The 25852-nt window shown below is 37.4% G+C and overlaps 2 protein-coding genes across 16 annotated transcripts in view; both read right to left on the bottom strand.

The window, feature by feature from the left end:
• Positions 1–644: 644 nt before the first annotated feature.
• On the bottom strand, positions 645–24327 carry RBP1 (retinol binding protein 1). 4 transcript variants are annotated; one of them, XR_001209841.3, is made up of 5 exons: positions 24191–24327; positions 23403–23581; positions 13073–13213; positions 7939–8040; positions 4647–4681 (listed from the first exon to the last, which is right to left on the bottom strand). XR_001209841.3 is itself a non-coding variant. In XM_013188141.3 (4 exons), the coding sequence occupies exons 1-4, from the start codon at positions 24261–24263 to the stop codon at positions 4628–4630; spliced, it is 408 nt and encodes a 135-aa protein (XP_013043595.1). In that variant the 5' UTR covers positions 24264–24327; the 3' UTR covers positions 645–4627. The 4 variants fall into 4 exon arrangements, 2 of the variants coding, with proteins under 2 accessions (XP_013043595.1, XP_047918934.1); XM_013188141.3 differs by lacking the exon at positions 13073–13213 and having other exon boundaries at positions 645–4681; XM_048062977.2 differs by lacking the exons at positions 4647–4681; positions 13073–13213 and adding an exon at positions 4689–7464.
• Positions 23481–25852, bottom strand: part of NMNAT3 (nicotinamide nucleotide adenylyltransferase 3) — a 31759-nt gene continuing 29387 nt past the window's right edge. For 11 of the 12 annotated variants that reach the window (XR_010833557.1, XR_010833552.1, XR_010833551.1 and 8 more), the window contains exon 8: positions 23485–25660. The gene's annotated coding sequence lies outside the window, so the exon portion shown is untranslated. Of the gene's footprint in view, positions 25661–25852 lie in introns of all 12 variants that reach the window. The other variant, XR_010833562.1, reaches the window with a different exon arrangement.

The raw sequence follows: 25852 nt of genomic DNA, 5'->3' as shown, positions 1-25852 counted from the left end.
ATGTATTAGACTGTAAGAGGTGCTCTTGCATGTGTTTCCATGGAGTGTTTCAATGTTTTGGATTGAAATGGGAGCACTGTGGTCTTCTGGTGCTTTAAACAAAAGCCTCTAGGAATAAAGCATTCAAGTTGAAACACTGGAATCAGCCTAGTGACTCTGATTCTGTTAGAACACTTATCTTAGCAAGATGCTTGGGTTAAAGAAAATCTGAGTGGCATGGAGAAAATAGGGAATGACTGTGTGATGTTTCTTGCAGTACAAGAATTAGGAGGAATTACATGGTAATAGAAGGCGGCAGGTTCAAGCAAACAAAAAGAGATGTTTCTTCAACAGCTGACAGGATGTGGTGTTTGTTAAATGTTTACATTGATCCCCAAAATGACTTGAGATTTTTATGAAAGAAAATTATGGTGAAGACTATTAAATAAAGATAGCATCTTCTGGCTTGAGTCACAGATCAGTAAAGCCTAGGAAAACATTGTGGTATAATCTTAGTCATAGCACAGAAGTTGGTGTTCTGCATACATGTCACTAAAGAACATATCTGAAGATGAAATGCTGTAGGACATTAAAGGTATTTCACTATTAATTAATTAACATTAATTTCATAATATTACTTAATATTAAAGATACCTCTTTATATAATGGAATTTGATTTGTATTCTTTACTGCATGCAAAATATTTTGGTATCTAGCAAGAAATCCTGGATTTCTAGAATAAACAAACAAAAAATTAAGTCCTTTCTTAGATATACATGTATTTTGCATACATCAGATTAGATTTGCACTCACATCAAATACCTAGTCTTCAAGTGCTGAGATAAATATTGTATACACTTATTTGCACCCACTAAAATTAATGTGTATGTTTTGAATTATTCATATAAAACAGAAAAAATAAATCAATTCCCAAATGAAAATGTCTTCTATACAGATTACACTATTAGAGCCTATGTAATCAACACGTTCAAAAATATTAGTGGTGCTAATTTTTCTTCTTTCTCACCCTTCTCTCTCCTCCTACCGTTAAGAGACCATCCAGTTTTCTCTACAGATCATGCCACTACAGAAGGTTTCAGCTCTGTACCCTGAAATCAAATCCTCTGCATTTGCAGATCCTTTATGCTTTTTGAATCCTACTGAACCTTCTTTGATGTTCCACTCCGTGCAAGTCTTATTCCTTAATCATTACATGGTCTAAGCACACAACTTGAATTAAACCTTTTCCTGTTTTTCTTATGTAATGGCATGGGTAGATCAGGTGGTGAATAATCACACAAACCATGAAAAAAAAGTAGCTGAAGGTCACCCTAAAAGTTTATTGCTAAATTAAGTTGAAAATCAGGTGAAGAGGAGAGGAAGTATAGGACTCAAGTGTCCCTTCTGTGAGGAGCCTCCTAAATTGTTACTCATCTGCCTAATCTGCTGTGAGACAGTGGACAATTTAATTCTTAAACCTGTAAGAATGCTTAGTGTAAAGTATGTTTAAAACTTGCTAATGTCATTGCAACCTTGGATTGGCACAATGAAGGTTAAAATAAAACTATAACTGAATTTCTATGGAAGATCAAGAAAATGAATATGAAGTTTGATTCCTGAGCAAGCCTGGATATAAATTCACTGTGAAGGTACTCGGCTTTCAAAGTAGCTTTGAAAGTAAGCTTTGAAAGTAGGCTGATATTTGTCAAGTACTTGTTGAATGTTATGCATTCAGTAAGCACCTATTTTATGGAGGCAATTTTAAATCCCAGTGTATGATAACATGTTGTTAAGGGTTTAAGGAAACAGCATGGCTAATATTATATGCAGTATTTGGAGGGCATCGTCATGGAAGCAATGAACAGACAGCATTTCCTTTTCCAGAGGAGCTGGTTGCTGCAGTAGAGATAAGAGGTTACAATTATAATGACAAGTAATTTAGATGATTTGAAGAGAATATATTCCAAGTTCAATATTTCTGAAGTTTCTATATTTGATGTATGTGAACTACAGAAGCACTTCCCAAGCTTGCCTCTTCTCCGTAACTGGAGGCAGGTTACAATGCTTCTGGTTGAGAAGCCACGAGTTACTAACTACAGCACTAAATTTGCCCTTGTACCAAATGGCCCAAAGGGAAATAAAGCTGTCTGTTTGACTACAATAATAATAGTTTTTAACAATTGGATTTACTTAGCTAGATGTTAATTGATCCACTTACAACCTTCTCAAAAAGAGTTTATGAATGTTACACAAGATTGCAGGGAGCTGGAGGCAAAAATTAGAAGACATCTGGTGAATTAAGGGTTATGAACTGCCAAGTTCTATTGGAGGAAATCCACATTCAAAAAAGGGTCTGAGTCAGTACTGAACATGAAAAAGAATTATGCAAAGTTTAATTGTGGATAGTGGTGTGAACCATCTTTTTATTGTGTAGTTTCAAATTTCACATGAGAGGGAAATATAGGTGGCCTTAACAAATTCAGATCTGTTATAAATGAAGAGTTGGAGTCGATTCCTTATTTTCCATTATTCGCTATCTTTCCTTGGGGTTGAAGAGTGCAGAGATGTCTGGAGGGCGTGCATGATTATGAAATCAATAATTTAGAAACTCGAAGGAAAGAAGTTTTGGTGTCCTTTCAAGCAAAACAAATGACTGATGCACTGAGATTTGGCAATTGGGATATCCTCAACCTTGTATAAGGTGATAAATAACACTTTAAGTAGACAGCTTTTTGCAAGTTGACTTAAGCAGAGCTGTATTTTTAACCTGAGATATACAGGTTTCTCACCCTTCTCCCTTCCCTAGAACCTTTCCATGGTATTTAACCATAACCAGTTCTGACCTTTCCCACTCTAAGTGCAAGAGAACTTAATCACAATTAACTGCAGGTCTGTATATCAGTCAGGAGAGGTATCCATTTAACTGTAGGAACAGCTAGACAGCCACAACATGAGTAGCCTCTCCATATATCTGGTTGACTAGGGCCAAGTGCAGGTCCCAATGCTATATATTGCCAAGAAATAAGCTACAAGGGAACCTAAAGTAGACAATTGCATTACATATGTCAGTAATTCTAGGTTGTATGAACATCTGTTCCAATAGTTACACAAGAATTTACATGGGAGGGAGTATTTTTCACCTGTTTTTTTACACATCACATTGGGTTGTGTAAACCTTCATAGATAATATTTTCTGTGTACTTCCTTATGTAAAATAAAAGACAACTTTACAAAATTAAATTAGATGTATATTACAGTACATCTGGTGCCACATTTACAGTATATAGTACAGTTGAAATATCATAGTTCAGAAAGTTTATCACCTCCACTGTACTAAATTCTTAGTTTACAACGAATGGTTCTGGACCTCTATTTCTTCATTTGTTAGATCAGACTGGTAACATCTCTGAACAAGTTTAAAAATAGTGCATATTTTAGAGCTGTCTCTGGTTAGTAGAGAATGTCTTAATTTGTTCACATTTATGCAATGAATGTCTAAAATTTCTCTCAAGTCTTGGCACTGGGTTCCCAAAGCAGGCCAAAGCAATGCTATGTCCAGGGGTTGCAGCACTTCAGAACATCTTGGACTCTGCCATAGCAACTTCCCCACTGATTAAGTCTCTGAAAATGTCTAATAACAGTTGTTCTAGGACACACTTGTAACAGTGTGCCTTCTGCTAAAGGTCTGATCCATCAGGCATCCTGCATCCTTGAGTTTTTTTGAACGTGATGCGAGGTGGTGGTGCTAACTGTATATCCAGTGTATTGACAGACTGAAAATACAACTTTGGTTTATAAATTACTATGAATGTTTATAGTGACTAAGTCAGTGGCAGAAACTGCTAGGCCAATGCTCTGCTATATGCTGCGTAAGAACATGAACACAATGATGTGTCCTAATAAAATCTACAAATGATATCATAGAAAGCAATGCTAGTCATACCTTTTGTTTGGCATGTGTACAATTACATAGTTTCCAACAGTGATCTTACTATTAGTTTCTTCAGAATGTAAAAATAAATAAATCAATTAAAAAAAAAAAAAAAAGAATGGGCAGACATTGGCTAAAGCATTTAGAAAGCAATTGCCCCTTGGCCATGGTTCTATAAGTGCTATTTTTCTAGACTGCTGATCCATATCTTTACTTAATTTGGGAAATCAGACCTTCATTTTTGGTAGAATACTTTCAGTGAAGTATTGGTCCAATGGAGCAGATGCTAAAATTCTCACTGACTTCAGTGAGATCAGGATCTCCCATAAGCCACGTACTGCAGTTCTTTCACTTCCCTACAATTCATTACCTGAAAACAAGACTACCTTAAGGTCCCTTGCTAAAGCTATGGAAGGGTGATTTCCATTGTAAGTAAAGCATGTGCTCACAAGTATCTTGTATACCAAACAGCCTCCATTTTGGTGTAGTCAAGAATTACAGTGCACATCCATTTAAAATGTTCAGTAACTTTAATGGGTTTTATTTTCAATTACTTCTTTAAGTTTGTTAAAAATATTTTATTCCAACTATACTGTTCTAATGTAATCTTCATCTCTGTGTTTACTCTCTTGTCATTGATGGTCATTACTTGTGCTTGGAGATTTGGTGGCAAGTCTGTAAATTCTACTGTTCTTCATTTCTGTATCAGCAGTAGGCTCACTGTACCTTCTTAAAGACCTGCTTACACTTGACTCCACACACTCTTATTTCCTAGGAAGATAAAATAATTAAAAAAAAATACAACTCTTACATAGGACATGCATTATAAATTCACGTGTATGTCCAGCTTAATTTGAGTATGCAATTTCTTATCAAATTAGATTGTACAGCTTGTACATATTTTAGCCTATTTTTTAATCATAAAAGAAACCAGCAGGTTTGGGTTTACTTTCTGGAGAAAGGTGGAATAAGATAAGTTATTTTGGGATCCCAGAGTTTAAAGGGCCAAATGTGTTCCTGGTGCATTATTCACTATTTGTGTGTGCAACTGCTTAGGTCTTTGAAATGAGCGTTCCGTATTTTAGGCACAAGAACAAGTTATTTGGGGATGGATTTGAATAACGAATTCTGAGTCTGTATGTTGATGATTGGTAGTTCAAACCTACAAAACCAGAAAACAGCTGAAAGCCCAGTCTAGCAACACGGCAGTCATAGCTAGGAGAGGACATGTAATTGTATACATAAGAGTTGAGCTAGGTCTATAAATCCCAGCACGGCAGTGAGTTTTGACTGAACTTGGCCATACTGGATGCCTAATGCTGTCCACTCGTCTTTTGTGTTCCACAACAGGTTTTAAAAAAATCTCTACTTGCTAATCATCGGGTCATAGTTACTTGCACATAAGCAGGTACACTGATGTTTATGTCTTGGGCATTGATTTGTGAGGCTAACTGTTGTCCACCCTAGCCTCGCTGAAGATGCAGTTTAATCTTCTCTATTACTGAAACTGTTGAAGTTAGACCTGAGAGTTGCACACAGTCTTTGTGGGGATTTGTGGAGGTGTTGACTGGTTTTGCTAGAAAATGGGTGGGGCTTCCTAAGGGGCATAAAGACAAAGATTATGTATGACCTAGAAGTAGGGTAGTACTTTCTATTTCAAGATAAGACTTTTAATTAAGCTGTCAGAATATTTTGAGGAAATGGGAAGCAAAGTTAACTGGAATGTTATGCCCATTTTCTTATGGGGGACTTTGATAAAATGACTTATTAAGAAGAACTTCCACTGGATCAATAACCTTATCGGCATATGTTGCTAGCCTGTAGCAAGAGAAGGCGCTTCATGGTGAATTGATGAAACAAGCAGACTGATACAGTGATTTTAGTTGGGACCTGTTTTGTTCACTTTATATATAGGTAACCCAGAAGAAAGAGTGTGCTGTAAGTGCTAAGAGATCTGCTGACAGTGATAAAAACCTACAGAGCAGAAGCAATCAATACAATAGAAAATGGCAATAAAACTCAAAAGGAAATTGAGAATGGTCAAATAAGTCACTCACATAAAACAGAATCTAAAGAGGAAAAAGAACTACAAAGTACAGACCATAGCATGAAATGGTGAAAATAGGAGGTGATAAACTACTAAAGGATGTGGTACTACTTTCTACAGAAGCGTGGAAGGAATTAAATTAACACTTGGCTCATTGTGTGAAGTTCAATAGGATCATAAAACTATTGAAGTATCAATTTTTTAGAGGTAACTGCCCGTTGTACCAAAGTACTCTCAAGAGTACAGGACCTAGTAATCTTAGCTGGTCAAAAATAAGATACTAAATGGGTCTCTTTTACTGAATGTTTAATGGAGTTACATTAATGAGAATTCAGAGGAATAAAGAGGACATTTTTGAAGTTCATGAAATATAAAAAGTGATAAAGTTGAAATATAGGGGACTGGTCTCTAAAATACTTGGGTACTTCCTTTGCATGAAGTAACTTTTGTACTGACTTCTGTGTACAGACAGATCATGGTAAATTGTACAAGTGCCAATTAGTGCAGGGATGCCCATGTAAGCTGGCAGGTATGAGACAGAACTCTTCACACCCTTCTGAAGCAGCAGCCTCAGATCTGTCAGGTAACCTCAGGGTACCTCAGGGCACTAGACAACAATGTGTGAGCAATGGAATCTGATTTTATGACTTCTCAAGTAAAACCCCTGACAGGTTCAAGCATAGAAAGTGGTCTGGCCTAGAAGTCCATGGCCAGGTTGCATGGCTAGAGCATGAATCAGAGTAAGGATACAGAAATCTGGGCTAAAGAAATTGGTGTTGGGGGCAGCAAGTGGGAAGAGAGAATGAGTGCAGAGCTGTCAAGGGACAGGGACCGGGATTTGCCAAAACGGAGGCCAAAAAAATCTAAGAGCAACTAGTGCGATTGCTTCATGTGAGTTGAGTGCTGCAGGGAGTAAATTGAGCTTCAAGGCCAGACTGTGTGTGGCTAACTGCAACCCCTTTGCCAGCAGAGAACCTGAAAGGGCAGCTGCCTGGGGTCACAGCCCCAACTGTTGTGAGTTTGGGAGGCAGTGTGGAACTACTGTAGCCTGTTTGTGTGCAGATAGAGGGAATGTCTATACACAGAAAATTCTGGAGTCTCTTTTTCATTGGTTCACCTCTGCTTTCATTGAGACCATGACTGCAGCTATAAAGTTACTTCCCTAACTTCCCTATTTACCTGCACTATATCAGATGGCAAGGTCTATCACATACATTCCTTTTCCAAACTGTTTTCTGGGTCTTCCAGTTAATTCCTGAAACTTGTGTGTAGTAATAAGGGCTTTTGGGAACTTTCACAGATTCATTTATAACTCCATTACTGATTTGAAAGAGAACATTCATTTCAAATGCTGTGTGCTAATAGTACTGATCAGTGGAATGAAATTGAAGTTGGATTTTATTATCTCAGCAGGAAGAGTTCATTTTACCCACACTGATGAGAGAGTGAAGATACTATGAAGAGCTGTGTAAGAAAAGAATAGACATCTTCTTTCAAATCCTGTTAACTTAGAAAAGATAGAAATGGTGATCTGAGAGAACGTGACATTTCAGAAAACTTAATTGCTGTTTTAGTTCTCTAGGCTATACTGCAGTCTAGCCTGTAATTATTTTAAAAGAACAATGGTATATTTCCCCCTTATGGCTTACTGTTGGATGTGTACTTTCACAAGTTCCCATAGTGTGTATTTCATACAATGTACAATAAATGTCTTCCTCAGTGTAAACATTTCAAACTGCTATGTTCAGACAGACAGTTAACACAGAAAGAGTACTGCATTGAAATGAGGCAATCTTTGCAAGGGACATAAAAGAATAATGGTGCCAAATGAAATGATTGCTTTAGAAAGAAGTCAAACGCAGCAACAACACTTAATTATGTCAAAGAAAGAGAAGATAATATAGCACACAGCTTGCTGCATTACACCTAGCCATATGAATAAATAATAGGGTGGCATTTGAAACCTATTAGATGATCTTACCAGGTGCATTTCATCTCCTTCAATCCACTGAGTCCAGCCACGATCTTCTTTTTCTCCTTTCTGTACACAAAGAAGCTTATCTCCCTCCCAGGATACTGTGGTCTAACAAAACAGGCATGTTCAGTGTTGCTGTAGCATTTCCTGATATTATGATTAGTTTCCTTAAAGAAAACCTACTCTACATTATAATAAAAGATTAATGAATTTCATAAGAATAATTGCAGAGCATTGCAATAATTAGGTTAATTACAAAAGATATGAGCTTAAATGGCAAATTGCTGTCCAACTGCCTGTCAAAACTCAGAAGGGTGAGATAAACTGTTTTAACTGTAAGAAAAAAAAAAAAAAAACACATAAAAATCATTGCGTGAAAGTGCACTCCTTTCTCCTTGCTAACAAACACAACAACAAAAGGGACGTGCAGCTGTATTTGTAAGAGGAGCTAAAAACCTGAGATTCAGTTTCTTTCCACCATAAAAAGGATTGTCCAGCTGCCCTACCCGAACATAATACCCACATACTGGCAGATAGGGATGTACAAGAAAGGCTTTTACTGATTTTTTTATATATGTGTGTATATATACATATATTTCTCCACCATGTCTTAATTTGTCATCCGTGATAGAGCAGAGTGATTTGGAAGTATCAGTAAATTGATAACTTTGCCATCATCCTGCTTTGCCTAACAGTAGCTGGAGAACTACTTGAGCCAGGTTTGGCAGAGTAAGAGTAAGGTGTTGCAGGATTCAGCACAGCACTTTTGTGCACCTGTGCTGCCCTGAATTATTGATTAATAAAAATACTTAAATGTATGAGGGTGCATCCTTCAGCTTGTTGCTGCGGTTAGTATTTAGTAACAATTTGATTTCACCTCTCCGTAAAATAAAGAGAGCAATATTCTGTAAATTTTTTTAAGAAGTGAGGGCAAGAGCAGTGGCAATTTTTAATGCAAGTTTTGGTGCTGCAAAAACTTAGGATAGTTGAGCATCAATATTAGCACACTGCTTTTAAATCAGCTTGTGTGAAGTGAATCTGAGGACTAACTACGGAATTACTGTCTACCTTGTGAAAGTCTTCAGGCCAGTACCTGTGTAAGTAGCCAAATATGGAGAGAAGATATCCTGTTTGATTTTTAAGAGAAGTCTGTCTACATCTGTTATTCTGGGAATTAAAAGTTCAGCATTTAAGAACTGTGCAATGCTATTTATTTAATTTGTGTATGTCACAAACAATTAATTCTTAAATGATAACCATGAGAGCCACCATCTATAAATGAGTACAGCCAGCAGTCTCCACCCATGGGAAGGTTTAGACTAAACAAGCATGGAAAATGAATCACTAGAAAGAGTGCCAGCATAGATCATCATAAGAAAGGCATTATTAGTACTCCTATACAGTATGTCTGCACCACATGGGGTTTCTTAAAGACAGACTCATTTGTCCTTGCTAAAAATCTCTCGTTTGTAGAATGCATTAGCAAGTTGTTCTCTCTCCCCTGTAAAATAATGTATTTAAACCTAGTAGTAGATAACATTTTAAAAAAATGCTATCTTCTTTTAATGTTTAAAATGCTCATGCAGGAAGGGACAATACATTGTGGCAAAGCTGTATTTAAGAGAGTTAATGTGATCGTCATAGTTTATATCCTCTTCCACATCTGTTTTGATTCTATGCATGTCCATTTGGAAAGTGGATGGTAACAAATAACACTAGTTAACATCTAAGACTTTCTGATAATTCTCAGTATCATTACTATACCAGAAAGTGAAGGTTATTTCTACCAGTGACCTATAGATGAAAGGGATACTGTGGAATAAATCAGTTGTATGTGTAGCTTTGCTTAGTAACAGTACTTATTTCTATCCCTTGAGCACTAGCTCAGCATAGCTGAGTCATTAGATTACCTGTAAAGTTTAATTTCATAGGTTTATATGTGAATTCACAGGCAATATACCATGATAAAATAAGAACTTTATTAGCACTACTAACATGCAAAGTTAGCTCTGGAAGTTACTAGTCCTAATACTTCACTAGCCTAGTACACTTGGGGGCAATAGAGAAACGTTTGTAGCAACACAAAGAAATGTTAACTTTTTCAGCCTCTAAGGGTTTTAAAAATTGTTTCATCTCAGGAAACAACACACTTTTTTTCTCTTGCATTTTGTTTTTCCAATCAAGATTAGATACCGCTTTTAGTGACTTGGTGACAGCCACAAAGAGTAAAATATCACAGACTGTTAACCAAGCTGTTTTATCAGAATTCCCAGTTGTCATCCTCTGCCCTCCCTTTCAGGCATATAAATACTGAAGGGATGTGAGTTAACCATACAGTTTCTGATTTTTGTATGTGGCTCTTTCGCTACGAAGGTTATAAAGGACAGAATGTATTGCTAGAGAACATAACATTCTCTCTTTGTTAGCAAAAACAACCATTTTATGACAGTAAGATTAATCAGTAGCATTTTTATCTTTTCTTTCTTTAGGTCAAACTCTGAAATCTGAAATAATGAAAGACCCGAATAATACAAAAGACAGAAGTTCCCCTTTTAACTCAAATCCAAGAGAACAATAAGTTCTTCAATTCCAAATATCTCTATAGAGACACACAGAGGATGGAATTACTACAGCTGGTATATGTGCAGCTAATAGCCCACTCTTTACCAACAGCCAAGATACAGCAAAGCTTGCCTTAAAGCATTTCCAAATATTTGAGTCAGAACATAATAACAACATTCTAAAAATACCATTGTAGGACAAATTTTGGTAAATATTGGCCCTTTTATTGTATGTAAGAGCAATGATTTGGAGTTTACCATTTCGTGTATACACTCTCCTTTCCTTGTGTATACAGAATATCTGTTCAGTGACTACTGACTGGGAGAAATACTGTAGCTTCAAAAACGCAGGTTATCTTTTGGGTTCATGACTGCTAATGCTTCATACCTTAAGTGAGAAAATGAACTATTTATGTCTTCCTTACCATTTTTCACTTTCTCCAGAAAGACCCCTTACATTTTCATGTTAACCTAATCACAGTATATTGGTAACAGAAAGAAAAAAAAACAAACATCTTCAAGAGAAGAAAAAATGGTGGGGAGATACTGTAGGCAATCATAATCTCCCAACAGGCACTGCTTGAATTCCCTTAGATATAACATCTGCCTTGAAAAACTGTACTGTGCTGATATTTTTTTTAAAGCTTTATTCTTCCAGACTGATCTTTTCCCTTGCATTTCCAAAAGATGGACAGCGTGAAAGAGTGTTAGAAATGTATCATGTGTCATTAGTCAGTATATCATTTCACTGAGCTATATGAACACTAGCACCATGCAGTAATTAAAGGAGAATGTTGATCAAGGGTTTCTTATGTATGTCCTTGAGTCTCTTACTGCCTCATCAAACTTAAACTTAAGACGAATACACACTAAGTGAAATAGATGTAATTCTGTAGGCAACTTCAACAGAAAATGGTGATTAATGTGATTAGTGGACAGTGTGATAAAAAGTACTGAAGGAATACAAGGAAAGTTAACAGGAGATAAAGTGGGCCTTGCCTCAATTTAACTTGTCTCAAAAATTCTAACCAACAATACTGCACCTCTTTGGGATTATGTACTTGGTTATATACTCTTGAGGTATAATAATGGAGCTTATCTGGGAGCTGAGGATGACAAACCAAGGCAATTATCTGAGGCTCTGCTGGATTAAACATTGTAGTTAAGAAGGAGAGGGAAGAGGCCAATATCATACCAGTGGTCCCAAAGACTGATGGTATTTCTGCCTGAGCACCGCTAGGTAGAGACGGATTACTTTACAAAAAAAGAATTACACTGAATTCACTAATTATATTATCATTTTTGAAGCCTGAGAATACAGTAAATATTTAAATTTTCTTTAGTTTTATTATACGATTTATATGGTCTTACACTATTTTTGTGCACTTAGGTATTTTCCTTTTATTACCTGGCCCCTCACATACTTCTGTTAGTGATTTAATCTGTTAGTGATTTATGAAGATTTCAGTATATGTGCGTAACAACACTGTATTCCTGGAAATAAAAGTAGAATAAATGAAAATTAAAGTACTCTCATTACTGTTTTCAATTATGAGACAAAGTAGATTTATTAAGTGAAATATTTAGAAAAAATAAAACAAATCTATCCAGTATGTATTTGCATTTTCTCTAGTTGCAGTAACAGTAGTGAAGTCCTGCAGAATTACAGTAGATATTACTTCCAGTTTCTAGTGGTAAATCATATTGACCCACAGACAATAATATTGACTCTTGTAATTTACTGAAATACTCATAAAACAAACTAATTTATCAGAAAATTCTGCACTTCCCAGTTAGGTCTAATTGCAAGAACATTTGATGCTGGCGCTGCAGAATGTTTCTCATTCCCATGTTAGCTGTTCCTAATGTACTTGGTGTTGTGTGCTATACAGCTGAAGATACCTAATGCATTTTACAGATGAATGAACTATAATATTTTTTTAAAGTAGTCCATGAGCATATTTTTGCTGATGCTACATAGATTTTTGACACACTGCATTTACAAATAACTATTGCAGCTACCACCCTTCATCAAAAATGTGTTATTGATTTTCTATCTTCAGGAGAAACACAGCTGTACAAGTTCTATTTTTCTTCTACTCTTCACAGTGCTGTCTCTATATTATGGTGCAGCAGATGACCGCAGTGCCCTACAACTGCATGACACAGGCCATGCTCCTTCTCAATCCAGTAATTGAGTTTATGAGAATAACTAGTCATTTACAACTGCAATTATGATTTTAGAAAGATCAAACAATGAAAAGTAATTGTTTAGGTCAGATGACACAGGAAAATCCAGTTCAAGCTGTGTCCTGTATTGTGCTTTTAAGGAACACCAAAGAAAATATTCTAGTATTTTTGGTCAAACATGGCTATGCATCCAACTAGATATTTATTAGATGCTCAAGATAAAGTATTTACATCTGAACTAAGTATCAAAGTGATATAAAAACATCTGATAAGTAGTTTTCAGGGGGAATTTTTCATCAACTGAAGTGCTGATGGAATAAAATAATGTTGGTAACATAAACAATAAAATATAATGGTGAAAGTGCATTCAGTAAGGTCATAGTCACTACCTGTGACTTTCTGTGTCGGAGGCATGCTGCACACTGCTAACGGGAGGGCTACAAACACGTTCAGAGTTTGTCATCTCTCCAGTCTGTAACTCCTTTTATCACATCAAGTCTGTATCTGCAGGTTGTTGACAGATTGTTAAACTATTGAGAAAAGAGCAGATTCAAGCAAAAAAAAATACTTGATCTCACACTCATATTTTTCTGTTTATCTCCCAATTCCACAATTGAAATTAGGTAAATAAATTTATTTCTAAGAAAAGTTGGATCCAGAAATACTGGGAACATGTAGAAAATCAAACGAGGGAATGAAAAATATAGGTAATTTTTCAATGAAACCGAAGTTAAACGAGATTATCTACCCAGAAGAGTTTAGACATTCCAGAGCTGAAAATGTAAACTTACCATAAAGACATTCAGTCTACTTTGTAAGTCTACTTAAAGAAGTCCCCCATTTTCTTATAATTACTTTTTCAAAGTGGACTTTCTAATTTATGTTTACTTCAGCTGTCCATTGTTTTCACAAACTTTTGAAGCAAGTCTCCATAAATTAGATACTTTCTTTGCTCCCTACATGTGCTATAACAGCTCTGTTAACGTGTGAACTACCACACTACAGACGTTGACTGAAAAATCCTGGAAGATACAGTCATGGAGATGTATCAGGCACTGAAAAAAATGAGAATCAGTTAGGAAATCACTTAGGAATCCATTAGGAAAAGGCCTCTTCATCTTTCCTAGTGGCCCAGTAATATGTTTGGTGGTTTTATTTTTTTATTTTTTATTTTTTTTTAAACTGTCCTGATTCTTGACAGTGTTCGGGCTCTGAGATACCATATCTGAGAATAAGGCGGCACTATACTGGAAAAAATAAGTGGCTTCCTATGAGGTCACTATCATAGTTAAGAACTCAAATGGAAATACTGCTTATTTTCACAAGACATTATCAATTTACATGGTCAATTGGTTGTAAAGTATAAATCCTTTGAAAATCTATGAGATCTTAAAATTTGATTCAGAAATATAAATGGCCTACATCTCACTACTTCTCATAACTTATTTTAATAATATTAAGAAGGCATCCAATTTTCTTGTTAACATAAAAACAGCTCAGGATGATACAGATAAACAGCTAAAAAAGCAGCACTGCCATCTGAAAAAAATCATATACAAACTACAAAAGCATTTCTCATTAGCCATGATCATTTATTCTATTGAAAGAAACTTACTGATTGCTTATTCTGTTCATAACCATTCCATGCATTCCAGACTCTTTTCAAAATTTAACAGAAGTTATTCTAGTAGTATTGAAAATAGAGACATAAAATTATCATAGTTTTAAAAGATCCAACAGAAATAAGGGTTCAACGTGGTGTTTCCCAAAGGGCCAAGTCTCTAAACAGAAAATCTGTGGACTAATTATGTCTCTTCTATATGAAACTATCTAGCAAACATTCACCAACAGAAAAATTAGTGGTAGGATTCCTGCACATCATCTCAAGATACTGTTGTTGGACAAAGGCTATACGTATTTAGCTATCCTTTAGCTAGGGAGGATGGTAAACACTACTGATCATTCCTTACCATAACAACTTCAGTTCAACCTTGTAGAAGCACCTATAAATCTAACCTTATAACTTAATGATAACTTCTTGGTGCAGGTGCTAAGGGAGCCAACTCGGAAAGGTGCACTCCTAGATATGTTGCTGGAGAACAGAGAGGGTCTTGTGGGAGACATGGCAATTGGCGGCCATCTCGGTCATAGTGACCATGAAGTAGTTGAGTTTAGAATTTATGGTGACAGAAGGAAAACTGCCACCAAAACTTCAGCCCTGCATATGGGGAAAGCAGACTTCAGGCTGCTCAGGGAACTAGTAAGCAAGGTCCCCTGGGAAACTGCTTTTGAAGGCATTGGCGTCCATCAGTGCTGGTCAATCTTTAAGCACTGCCTCCTAAAAGCACAAGATCAGGCGATTCCAAAACATCGGAAGTCAGGCAGGCGGGGCAGAAGGCCGGCCTGGCTGACCAGAGAACTTCTGCTGGAGCTTAGGCGAAAAAAGAAAGTGTACAGCTGCTGGAAGAAGGGTCAGGCGACGAGGAAGGAATACAGGGATGCTGTTTGTGTTTGTAGGGAGAAAATTCGTGTGGCCAAAGCCCAACTAGAGTTGAAGCTGGCCATGTCTGTGGGAGACAATAAAAAAGGGTTTTTTACATATGTGAACGGAAAAAGGAGAACCAAAGAAAACATAGGTCTGCTACTAGATGGGGAGGGTCTCCTCACAGACAATGACATAGGTAAAGCAGAGACATTTAACGCCTTCTTCGCCTCTGTCTTCAACACTGATGATGGGCTTCGGGACCCAGGGTGCCCTGAGCCGGAGGACCATGACGATGGGAATGACAAACTCCCAACAGACCCTGAACGTGTGCGGGAACTGCTGCTCCACCTGGATCCATACAAGTCCATGGGTCCGGATGGGATTCATCCCAGGGTGCTTAAAGAGCTGGCTGACGTCATCGTGGGACCTCTCTCAATTATTTTTCAACGATCTTGGGAATCTGGAAAGGTCCCATTGGACTGGAAGCTGGCAAACGTGCCAATTTTCAAGAAGGGTAAGAAAGAAGACCCTAGCAACTACAGGCCTGTCAGTCTCACGTCAGTGCCTGGTAAAACTATTGAGAGGATGATCCTTGAAGTTATTGAAGCGCACCTGGGGGACAATGCAGTCATTGGTCCCAGCCAACATGGGTTCATGAGGGATAGGTCCTGCCTAACAAATTTGATTTCTTTTTATGATAAGATCACCCATCTAGTCGATCAAGGGAAACCAGCTGATGTGATCTTCTTGGACTTCAGCAAAGCTTTTGACATGGTTTCCCATAGGATCCTACTGGACAAAATGTCCTGCATACAGCTAAACAAAAACATCATGCGATGGGTGAGCAATTGGCTGACGGGCAGGGCTCAAAGGGTTGTGGTAAACGGGGACACATCTGGCTGGCGGATGGTCACTAGTGGGGTCCCTCAAGGCTCCATGTTATGGCCAGTCCTCCTCAATGTTTTTATAAATGATTTGGATGTAGGACTAGAAGGTGTTTTGAGCAAATTTGCCGATGACACCAAACTTGGAGGAGTTGTGGACTCAACTGAGGGTGGAAAGGCCTTGCAGAGATCTGGACAGATTGGAGAGCTGGGCGATCACCAAGCACATGAAGTTTAACAAAAGCAAGTGCCAGGTCCCGCACCTGGGAGGGGGCAACCCTGGCTATACGTACAGACTGGGCGATGAAATGCTGGAGAGCAGCCCTGCAGAGAGGGATCTGGGGGTTGTGGTTGACAGCAAGTTGAATATGAGCCAGCAGTGTGCCCTGGCAGCCAGGAGGGCCAACCGTATCCTGAGGTGCATCAAGCACGGCATTGCTAGTCGGGCGAGGGAAGTGATTGTCCCGCTCTGCTCTGTGCTGGTGCAGCCTCGAGTACTGTGTGCAGTTCTGGGCACCTCAGTACAAAAAGGACATTAAACTGTTGGAGAGTGTCCAGAGGAGGACTACTAAGGTGGTGAAGGGCCTAGAGGGGAAGACATACAAGGAGCGGCTGAGGTCACTGGGCCTGTTCAGCCTGGAGAAGAGGAGGCTGAGGGGAGACCTCATCACAGTCTACAACTTCCTCGTGAGGGGGAGTGGAGGGGCAGGCGCTGACCTATTCTCCGTAAACACCAGTGATAGGACCCATGGGAACGGTGTTAAGCTGAGGCAGGGGAAGTTTAGGTTGGACATCAGGAAGAGGTTCTTCACCAAGAGGGTGGTCGCACACTGGAACAGGCTCCCCAGTGAAGTAGTCACTGCACCAAGCCTGTCTGAATTTAAGAAGCGATTGGACTGTGCTCTTAGTCACATGGTCTAAACTTTTGGGTAGACCTGTGCGGTGCCAGGAGTTGGACTTGATGATCCTTATGTGTCCCTTCCAACTCGGGACATTCTATGATTCTATAACCTCCCATTTAATCCTTCCTGCTTTAAGCCAAGCAGCAACAGAACTCCTGAAGTTAGCTAATAGGAAAAGGAGGGTAGCACAATACAACACATTTCTCATTTCTTTGAAGGGCTGGCGCATGACGTATCATAATGCGTACCTGTAGCTAGAGGACTCTGAAATATGCCTGTGCCATTCTGAACTTGCTCAGATCATTACTGAAAGACAAGCTGGTTATAATGCGGGCATTCTGTACCTGACTGAGAAGCTTACTGAAGTTCACTGTAGTCAAAAAATGTGACACTTCTAGAAGCAGTGTTTTGCTTCTGTGATTGTCACCATCCCCATTGCTAGCAAACAGAATTGTAATGACAACTTCTAGATCAAAGAGTAAGCTGCTGTAGCAGAGGGTCTTAAAATGTTGAACACTGTTGTTCTAAATGTTATTTTGAATTCTTGCTCATAAGAACAATGAGTGAAGGCAATGACTGGACACATATGCCAGGCTCCAGGCTATGCAGTTGACAACATGTGGGAGAAAGAGTAGAATAAGTATTCTGGATAGTACATCAAGTTTTATTTCTTAAGAATGGTAATCTTTTTTCTTACTGAAATAAAATTGTAAGAATCTATACAAAAATAGGATGACTTGCTTATATCCTACATCAGAAAAAAGAACACAATAAATCCAATTCACTTTGTGCAAGGATCAGAATCAATTCTAAGACATTCACCGTGTAATTTGATGTGTATAATTGAATTACCCTCTGTAAATTTAGCAAGATGCAATTGTACATAACACTAGTGGTTTGTCATTCAAAATCCAATTTGATAAGTTGGGTTCTCAAGTTTTCACCTGATTCTTTGTGATTGCACACACTGCATTCATCATTCTCTGAACTTTTCTGGATGCACACAAAGCTGAAATACTATGCCCATCCAAAACCTCCTTGCCTACAACACTTTCAGAACGTTAGCTGTGGTTTTGTGAGTAACTACCTCAAATTGTTGGTTAGTCTCAGGTATTCATTAGGAATGCAGAACTGCAGACTTCGAAGTTAATGATATCTTAATGCATATGACAAAATGTTCTAGAGATCTCATCTGACATCATTGTGCAAATGTGCTGAACATATTACTTACAGATAATAAGCAGTAATGCCAAAAGGTCAAGTAATGTGGAAAAAAAAAAAAAACAACAACACAAAAAACACAAAACCAACAAAACAAGCAAGACAAAAAAAAAAGGGGAATAGCTCCTCATTACTGAGGCACAGGGAGCGAATGAACCAGAGTTTCAGAGAGCCAGAGACAGATCCAAGAGTGGAACTTTGTTCTCTGGTTGACTGGAGAACCATTCTTCCTCACCTGGAGACAGTAGTTTGTAAAAGGTCAGGAGTATCAACACAAAACTACATGAAGACTACTTCCTTTGAATTAAAATCAAAAGAAGTCAGAGATTACTTCAATAAGCAACTGGTGAATTTACATTTCTGCAGATAGAGGGAGCAGTAGATTTGAGTGAAAAATAGTATATATATACACATAAATACAGGCAATCACATAAACACATCTCCCATCAATAATCATTCTAGAACAATGTTTTTTCCAATATAGTTATATGAGAAAACACAAACCCAAATCAATAAACTGAAGTAATTTTTAGAAAGAAAATGAAAGCATTTGAAGAGGTGAAGAAACCAAGGATTTGAATCAGAGGGATCAAGTAAAGACATACACTGCTGATCTTGCATCTTACTAGAAAGACAACTCATTTTGAGTCTTCTCATCCTGTTGAGGATCCCTACTGAAATTCCAAGTATCACTGGTGATTGCTTTTTTGACAGCAAAGTAATCATTCCAATACCTATTCTAAACTAGATTAACAGCTGTGAATTCCATTTGTGGAACAGGGGAACCCTGCCTAAATAACGGTTAAAGAAGTTTAATGAGCCATGTAATTTTATAATAGGGCTTTACTCTGACCTTGCAGCAGTATAAATCAAATTATACCCAGAATAACTAAACTTTATTGTGTTTTCCCTGAATATAAACTAGACAGGAATCAGTTTCACATCAGGCATGTTTATCATTTAAAACAGAGCCATGATCAGTCTCAAAGACCCTGCCTCAAGGTAACACTTTTCACTAGGATATGGCACATGCAACTGACAGAATGGTTGGTCAGATGCCTGTGGACAACCCTTATGAGGCTGTCTAAACATTAAATGACTATATACTTTCAGGAAATTATTCCACATGGTAACATGTATGATAGATCTGTTAAGTGAATTCCAAATCCTCCCACCCACCCTACTTTTGACTGACATGCCAAACAAATACGCTACGAAGGGGAAAAAAGTTAACTTCTCTGTTTCATGTCAGATCCTTCCCCATTCTTGCATTTATTGTTAACATATTTTACATTGTAGGTATCTCCTCGGCTTCACTTATTACTGACTGTGAGAAAAGGAGGTAAAATTATCTGAGGATGAACGGGACACGCTTTTGGAGATAGTTATCAACTAATTATTGTTTCAATAAGGTCTTGCCTGTTTGGTGCACAGCAAAATTTTTCCACAGTAAAATTCACATGCTTGAAACAAGGTTTTACGGTTAGTGTAATAGCTAAGATGCTTGCTAAATTAATCGTAACTAGAGACTATGGAATTTATCTTTAAAATGAGGAAATTTCACGATGGGGCTGGAGATTCACTGAGAATGAAGATAGCACAGTGAAATACTCAGTTCAGACAATACCTAAGTCATAGTTATATATAAACTTCACATTTCTGTCTTTGTACACTAACACCTGATGTATGTTACCAATTAAAACGAAAACCAAACTCTTCAAAGTAGTGGAAACTTTAGCACACAGTCCAATTCAAATATCACATCATACAAGAAATAATGTGATACAATATTAGTGTTCTGGCCTTCTTTCTACACTTTGTAATTTGCACCTTGTAATGTCTGCAAAGAATAGAAGATGCTCCTGAGTAAGCAAACTTCCATTTTATCTTTGTAGTTCAAACTGTCAAAAGTTTTAACAACCCTTAAGTATAACGATTAAACTTGCAGAAACACATCTCTCATGGAAGTGCCAAACAGAGAAACTCTAACTTCTACCTAGGAGATAAATCTCTAGGGAAAAACTCTGGGAGAAGCATGATAGCATAAGGAGCGATATGTCTTGTCTGCATTTCCTAAGAGACAAGGCTGTGCTGCAGCATGCCCCATACACAGTTTCAGTAGTGCTTGGAACACATGGAATATTTTGGCAGCACCTTGCGCTGTCATCAGTGCTCTCTCCTGTACGGTCAACTATCCTAATCTTTGGTTTTACAAAACAGAGAAAATCCAAGTTCTAAAGAAGAAAGGTTTCACTTCCCAAGAGAAATAAAACTGTAAAGGAGCTGGTATTACCAACTGATGTTATCTATATTCCTTAAGAAAATGGAATCACCTAAAAATGCGTGTCAGAAAAAAAGCGACAGTTAAAGGTAAAAACAAAATAAAACAACTGAATCTGCTAAGGTTTATCCAGCTGAATTAACTCGCTGTTCCAAGTTCAGAAGTTTCCAGCAGTGACCAACTATAATAAGGAAAAAAAAAAGGCAAAGTGAAATCAAGGAGGAATCCTATACCATCACAGGAGTATTAATCCCTATTGTTATAACTTCAACTTCTAAAATTAGAATCAGCAAAACTTTTTAGCCTTTACTCATCATAGTCTATTGATGTGGAATTATTGTAATTATACTGTACCCTGACAGACTCAAAGATGTATTTTACAACTGAAAGGTGAACAAAGTTTCAGTGAAGATCCAACCTGTTCACTGTGCTAATATTATTTTTACTGATGTTAACTCTAGTTAGATGACTCTTAAAATATATTCTTCATTAAAAGAAACACAATCCATGAATGAATTCTAAGTTTATTTTTACTAGTCTCATGATGATTGCTCTGCTTTATAAAACTAATGTTTAATGTGTAATTTGTCTTATCCATGTTACTTTGTACTTCTAATGCGTTGAGCTTCTTGGAAGAACAGCAGGATAGCGAGGAGAGAACTTGCCCAGTGGTCTGCTCAGTTCATAATATAGATAAAAATAAATGATTCATAATCTCTCCCATTAGACAAATTGAGTATTAATGATTAAGCCATTTATGGTGTGCAGTTTCACAAGCTACAGATGAAGAAATGAAACATTAAGAATCACATTCAACCTTCGCTTTTATGGTGGCTTTCCTCATAACACCAGTCAGGGAGCGTTCCAGTATCTCTTGCATCACCTCCATGACCCTTCCTTAACAAGGCTTCCGGCCCATCGGAGTTATTTCATTACTTAAAACTGCAAACCTTGCCTGACATTACCATTATCAGATTTGGACTGAACTGGCTTCCCAAAAACAGCTTCTTGTACTGTTTTCCTTTGGAAACGCTGTGGTTTCATCAAGAAAATAAATCTTTAGCCAGAAAATTGAACTATAAAGTATGATACATTGCTACGAGGCAACAGTCACTAAGAGTGACCTTAGTTTTAGGGCTGCAGTTGGTATCTGCTTATGTTGTGGGAGGTCATAAAGAGATACTGAAGACTTCTGGAAGCTTTAGTGAAGTTATATGTCTACATTATTCTTAACAAAGAAACAAAGAGGGTTAGCGAGACCACACCTTGGTTTTTCTTTTTTTTTTTTTTGGAAAAGGCAAGAAGGTGCTGCTACCTCCTCTTTCCAAGGCTGAGTGATTTTGTACTAATCGATAGACAAATTGTTTAAGCAACACTTGGAAGCAGGGTGATCTAGGTTCCACTCCAAATGTAATACCTGCTGTAGTGACTAGAATAGTCTCTATTTTCTTCTTTCTGATTCAACACTTTGAATTCTTCCCCATCACTCAATTAGCAAAACAGGGTAGAGAATATTGACCTGTTACAAATATTGAAGTGTTTAGGGTATTTTTCAGTGAACCGGAAGTTGTGCTACATTTGTTCAGCTTTTCAAAAGCACGGCTGCTCAAGGGCCACATTTTCATGTCTTCTGAATCAGCTTTTTCAGCACACCAGTTGTCTGACACTGTTTGTGAGAACTCATTGCAGGTATATGCTAGTACAATTACTTCATTCTGCCAAGTAGAGGATGTTTTAGTCTAGAGTTCAATAGTATTTAAGTATAGATAATGCTTAGCTGGAGACAGTTCTGTACACACGCAAGCCAGCAGCTTGCTGAAGTAAACACTGGGGACTCAGACATTTTTAGCACTTGAGTAGAGGACTTGAACATTTTGTACTTTGTACTTTTTGTACTAAAGTACTTTGACAGTACTTTAGCCACTTAAATCTTTCCTTAGGCTCATAATTGGTGGATCTGGACCTCATCACCCTGGCGAAGAACTTTCCAGTAATCAAACATGCATTATGACATTAGGCCACTTTCCTTTACAAAAATATACTTTGATTCTCCCTTTTGTGACTTTTGTATTCTGTACTCTATCATGTTTCTACCTTCTCTAACAAGGAGATAAGAGCGATTAGCTGAGGTCCTTGCTTGCTGATTAGTGTTTTTTTTCCTGGTCTTCGGGATCCTTCATTTCCTGTATTACTATTACCAGAGCAAAAGTAAATTTATATACCCTAATATTAGAGAACAGTACTTTGTAAATGGCAGTATCTATCTACAAATGGAAACCTATTAATTCCATTTTATATAATTACTCCTCTATAAGTCTCTCCTGAAATAATTTTCTTTTGCTTATCAACTTCTTCATTGTGGGTTATTGCAGGCATCATGCTCTTGAACTAACAGGAAAGAAAATGTCCAGTCATATTCACCTAAAGAACTTTGTATCCTCAAGTTTTCTCTGTTAATTGGTATTTATCAGTCATAAGTTAGAAAACACTGTCTTTCTGGCAAGCAAAAAGAGCTCGTAAGGCAGTTCTTGGTGTTTGCTTATTGACTACAAAGACTTGTTCCAGAAGGCTAATTAATGCATCTGCTCTACCAAATACACACAGGAAGGAAGGAGCACAAAAACAAGAATAAGAAAAGCAGCAGGTTTCTAAACACTTGGCCATTGTTGCACATGGGGAAGAGCACCTAGACCTGCAGTTGTTCTTGTACTGTAAAACATTAGTCCATCAAGGGATTCTGAAAACTCAAATGTAAACATCTTTCTGTCCAACAGATATCCCCACCTAATTGAGTAACATTTAATTGAAATTACTATTAATTCATTGAAAAAACTCACAGGAATAATTTTAGGAACAGCAACATAAAATGACTTACATATGTTGTCTGTGCAAGACCTTGGATTATTAATAGTCTTAATAGTCAGTTGTTACAGTTCTAATGCTTACCATGCATTTGCGATCATCCACCCCAGCTAAATCCTCCTCAAACTCCTTCCCTACATCAAATTCCATGATGTAGTTTCTAAAAGTGCTTAGCGTTTTAATGATCATATGATCCCCATTCTGAAGGATTTCTTTGTCAGGTTTTAGCAAGTTTGCTATTTTTCTTACAGCAACATTTACATCTGAAAAAGAAAAAGAGTTATTTTAATCCAGAAAAGTCTACCACAAAAGCTGGCTTGTAGCTCTTGGGAGGACTAAAATGAACATGGATAAATAAGTGTCCAGATCTTTCAGGTCAGCTTGCTTAAAAGGAAAAATCCATAGCCTAATTCTTTTAACTTAAATAAGTTTGTCTTGATTTGCTGGTTGTGTGGAACCCTAAAAAACACCACTTGCATTTCACAGTTACTAAGGGTATCAGTATTTCTACAGAACTATTAGCATTTTGCATATTTCATCAAATGTAAACACACAGAATTGCATCAAGTACGTTATTGCCTCTGTAGCACACATAAAACTTTAAAGTTATGGTTGGGTTTGAAGTTTGAAATCTGCCACTTACCTCTTTCAGCTATGTAGTTTAATCACTGTAAAATTAATCGTCAAGATGTTAAAAAAGTAGAGATTGCTTAAGACAATTTTGCATAGAGCAATTCTTACAGCATATTCCTGAAAAAATTATTTCTCACAAAAATGATTTATGACTGTACAAGGAAAAACAGGTTCACGTCAAGACTAAGACGGGTAGCATTTATTGATTACTTATCAAAGAAACATGAAAGGAAGCTTACCCAGTGCTTTCAGATACTCCTCAAAATTGTCATTGCTGATCATTTTCCAATAACCATTGAAATCTGCAGGCATCCCTACTTTGGGTAATTGTCGAAATCAAAGTCTCAGAACAGTGTGTTGATTCTGCACCTCACAGCTCAATGCCTTTCTTTGCGGCAAGTTTCAACTCTGGCTTCTTTTATCTGTTTTTTAGACCATGTAGCTATGCAAGTCCTTCTAATCCGATTATTGTTGAAGTGTTGCCTTTAAATCCTTCCACAAGGCTGAACCTCTGAGATTTCTAATGACACCATGATAACTTGATTTAAACAGAATGAAACATTCATCTTCCCGATAGCTTCTGTAAGGCCACTGATTATCTGGAGATCCATTTTAACCGTATTAACTCTTCATTTTTCAAGCTACTCAAAAATAAGATCTTTTAAATGGCTTTAGTTTAAGTTATTACTTAAACCCACAGAGGGTATGCACCTGTGTATTTTTTTTTTTTTAATTTTTTTTTTGAGGCACATCCTACTTCCTTGATTATGTTCCAGCTATTTTATGTCACCTTCTATTTGGAAAACAATCATAAGACCCTTTCAGTGAAAGCAATTTGTATCTGGCGTTAACTTGTACCACAAGCTCCTTAATTCTACCTGTGGAAGATGTAGGACCAGCTGAGGGCTCAGAACAGGCCTGTTAGGTGGAATCTTGCATTAAGAAGCAGTGGTTAACGCCGTTCGTAATAAATGCTGCATCACAACACAATGCATGCTCTCAGTTAATTTAAACAACGTTGGAACGAACACACAGATTCACTTCTCATTTGCCTTTTTCAGTCACATTTAGTTCCCTAATGTTACTGTTATACAACAGTATATGTTATGTTATGTTGTGTAAGTTGTGTATGCCCACGTTTCCACCCTCACCCAGTACAGCGCTATACTATGTGAGCGGAGTTCTTTATTTCAAAAGGGATAACATCCAACCAGTTCTAATGCACTAGACCAAAGGTCCTTGCAGTTCCACACCCTGATTCTGGCAGTGCAAAGGAATAACTCTCCTACGTTTTAATAATTTGTAGAGCAGGAACCTTCTGAGTCAAACGTGTGCTTTTATGTCAAAAAATAATTTGCATTTTAGTGACACTACAGAAAGTGTCAAATGCTAGCAATCATTCAGTGAGAAGACATAACAGTAATTTGCTTTCAGACAAGCCAGTAGCTAGTTTTCAACATCAAGTCCGTTGTAGTAGTGAGTCTTCTACTACACCATGGTTTTATGCAGACCTGTTTAACAAGTAAAAAAGGAACTACACCTTTCTGAGGCCTCAAGTCAGGTTTTTGGCTGTTTTCCTTCCTCTTCCTTGAGTATAGGAAAATCAAAGATACTGCAGTGCTTTTATAGCAACCTTCACATGCTGGTTGTTGCTCACAGAATAGCTATCCCCCTGATATTCTTTGAAGGTGTCTTCTGTTAAAAGCGAGCTAGATTGGATCAGAAAAATAGGCAATCAACATACAAAAGAATAGATTTGTCAAGCTAGCCTTACTGCTCAAAAACTGAGAAAGCCTCTTAGCTATTTTCATATATTTTCCCTCGTATCTTTTCAAATGGTACAGTTTAAGCCCTATGCTGCTATCATCACAGTACTTCTCTATTTTGGCACAAAACCAGTA

This window comes from Anser cygnoides, chromosome 9 (assembly GCF_040182565.1).
Source record: "Anser cygnoides isolate HZ-2024a breed goose chromosome 9, Taihu_goose_T2T_genome, whole genome shotgun sequence".
Classification (NCBI taxonomy): Eukaryota; Metazoa; Chordata; class Aves; order Anseriformes; family Anatidae; genus Anser; species Anser cygnoides.
Note: the sequence above shows the minus strand (reverse complement) of the source record. Positions and strands in the feature narration are given on the sequence as shown.

Excerpts from the sequence above, each read along its gene's own strand:
- RBP1 (XM_048062977.2), bottom strand. The coding sequence starts at position 24,263 with ATGCCTGCAGATTTCAATGGTTATTGGAAAATGATCAGCAATGACAAT. Across the intron at positions 23,582-24,190 it reads GGAGTATCTGAAAGCACTGG|ATGTAAATGTTGCTGTAAGA; the intron begins GTAAGCTTCCTT and ends TTTCTTTTTCAG. Across the intron at positions 7,465-7,938 it reads AAGGAGATGAAATGCACCTG|TTAACAGGATTTGAAAGAAG; the intron begins GTAAGATCATCT and ends ATCTTTTCTAAG.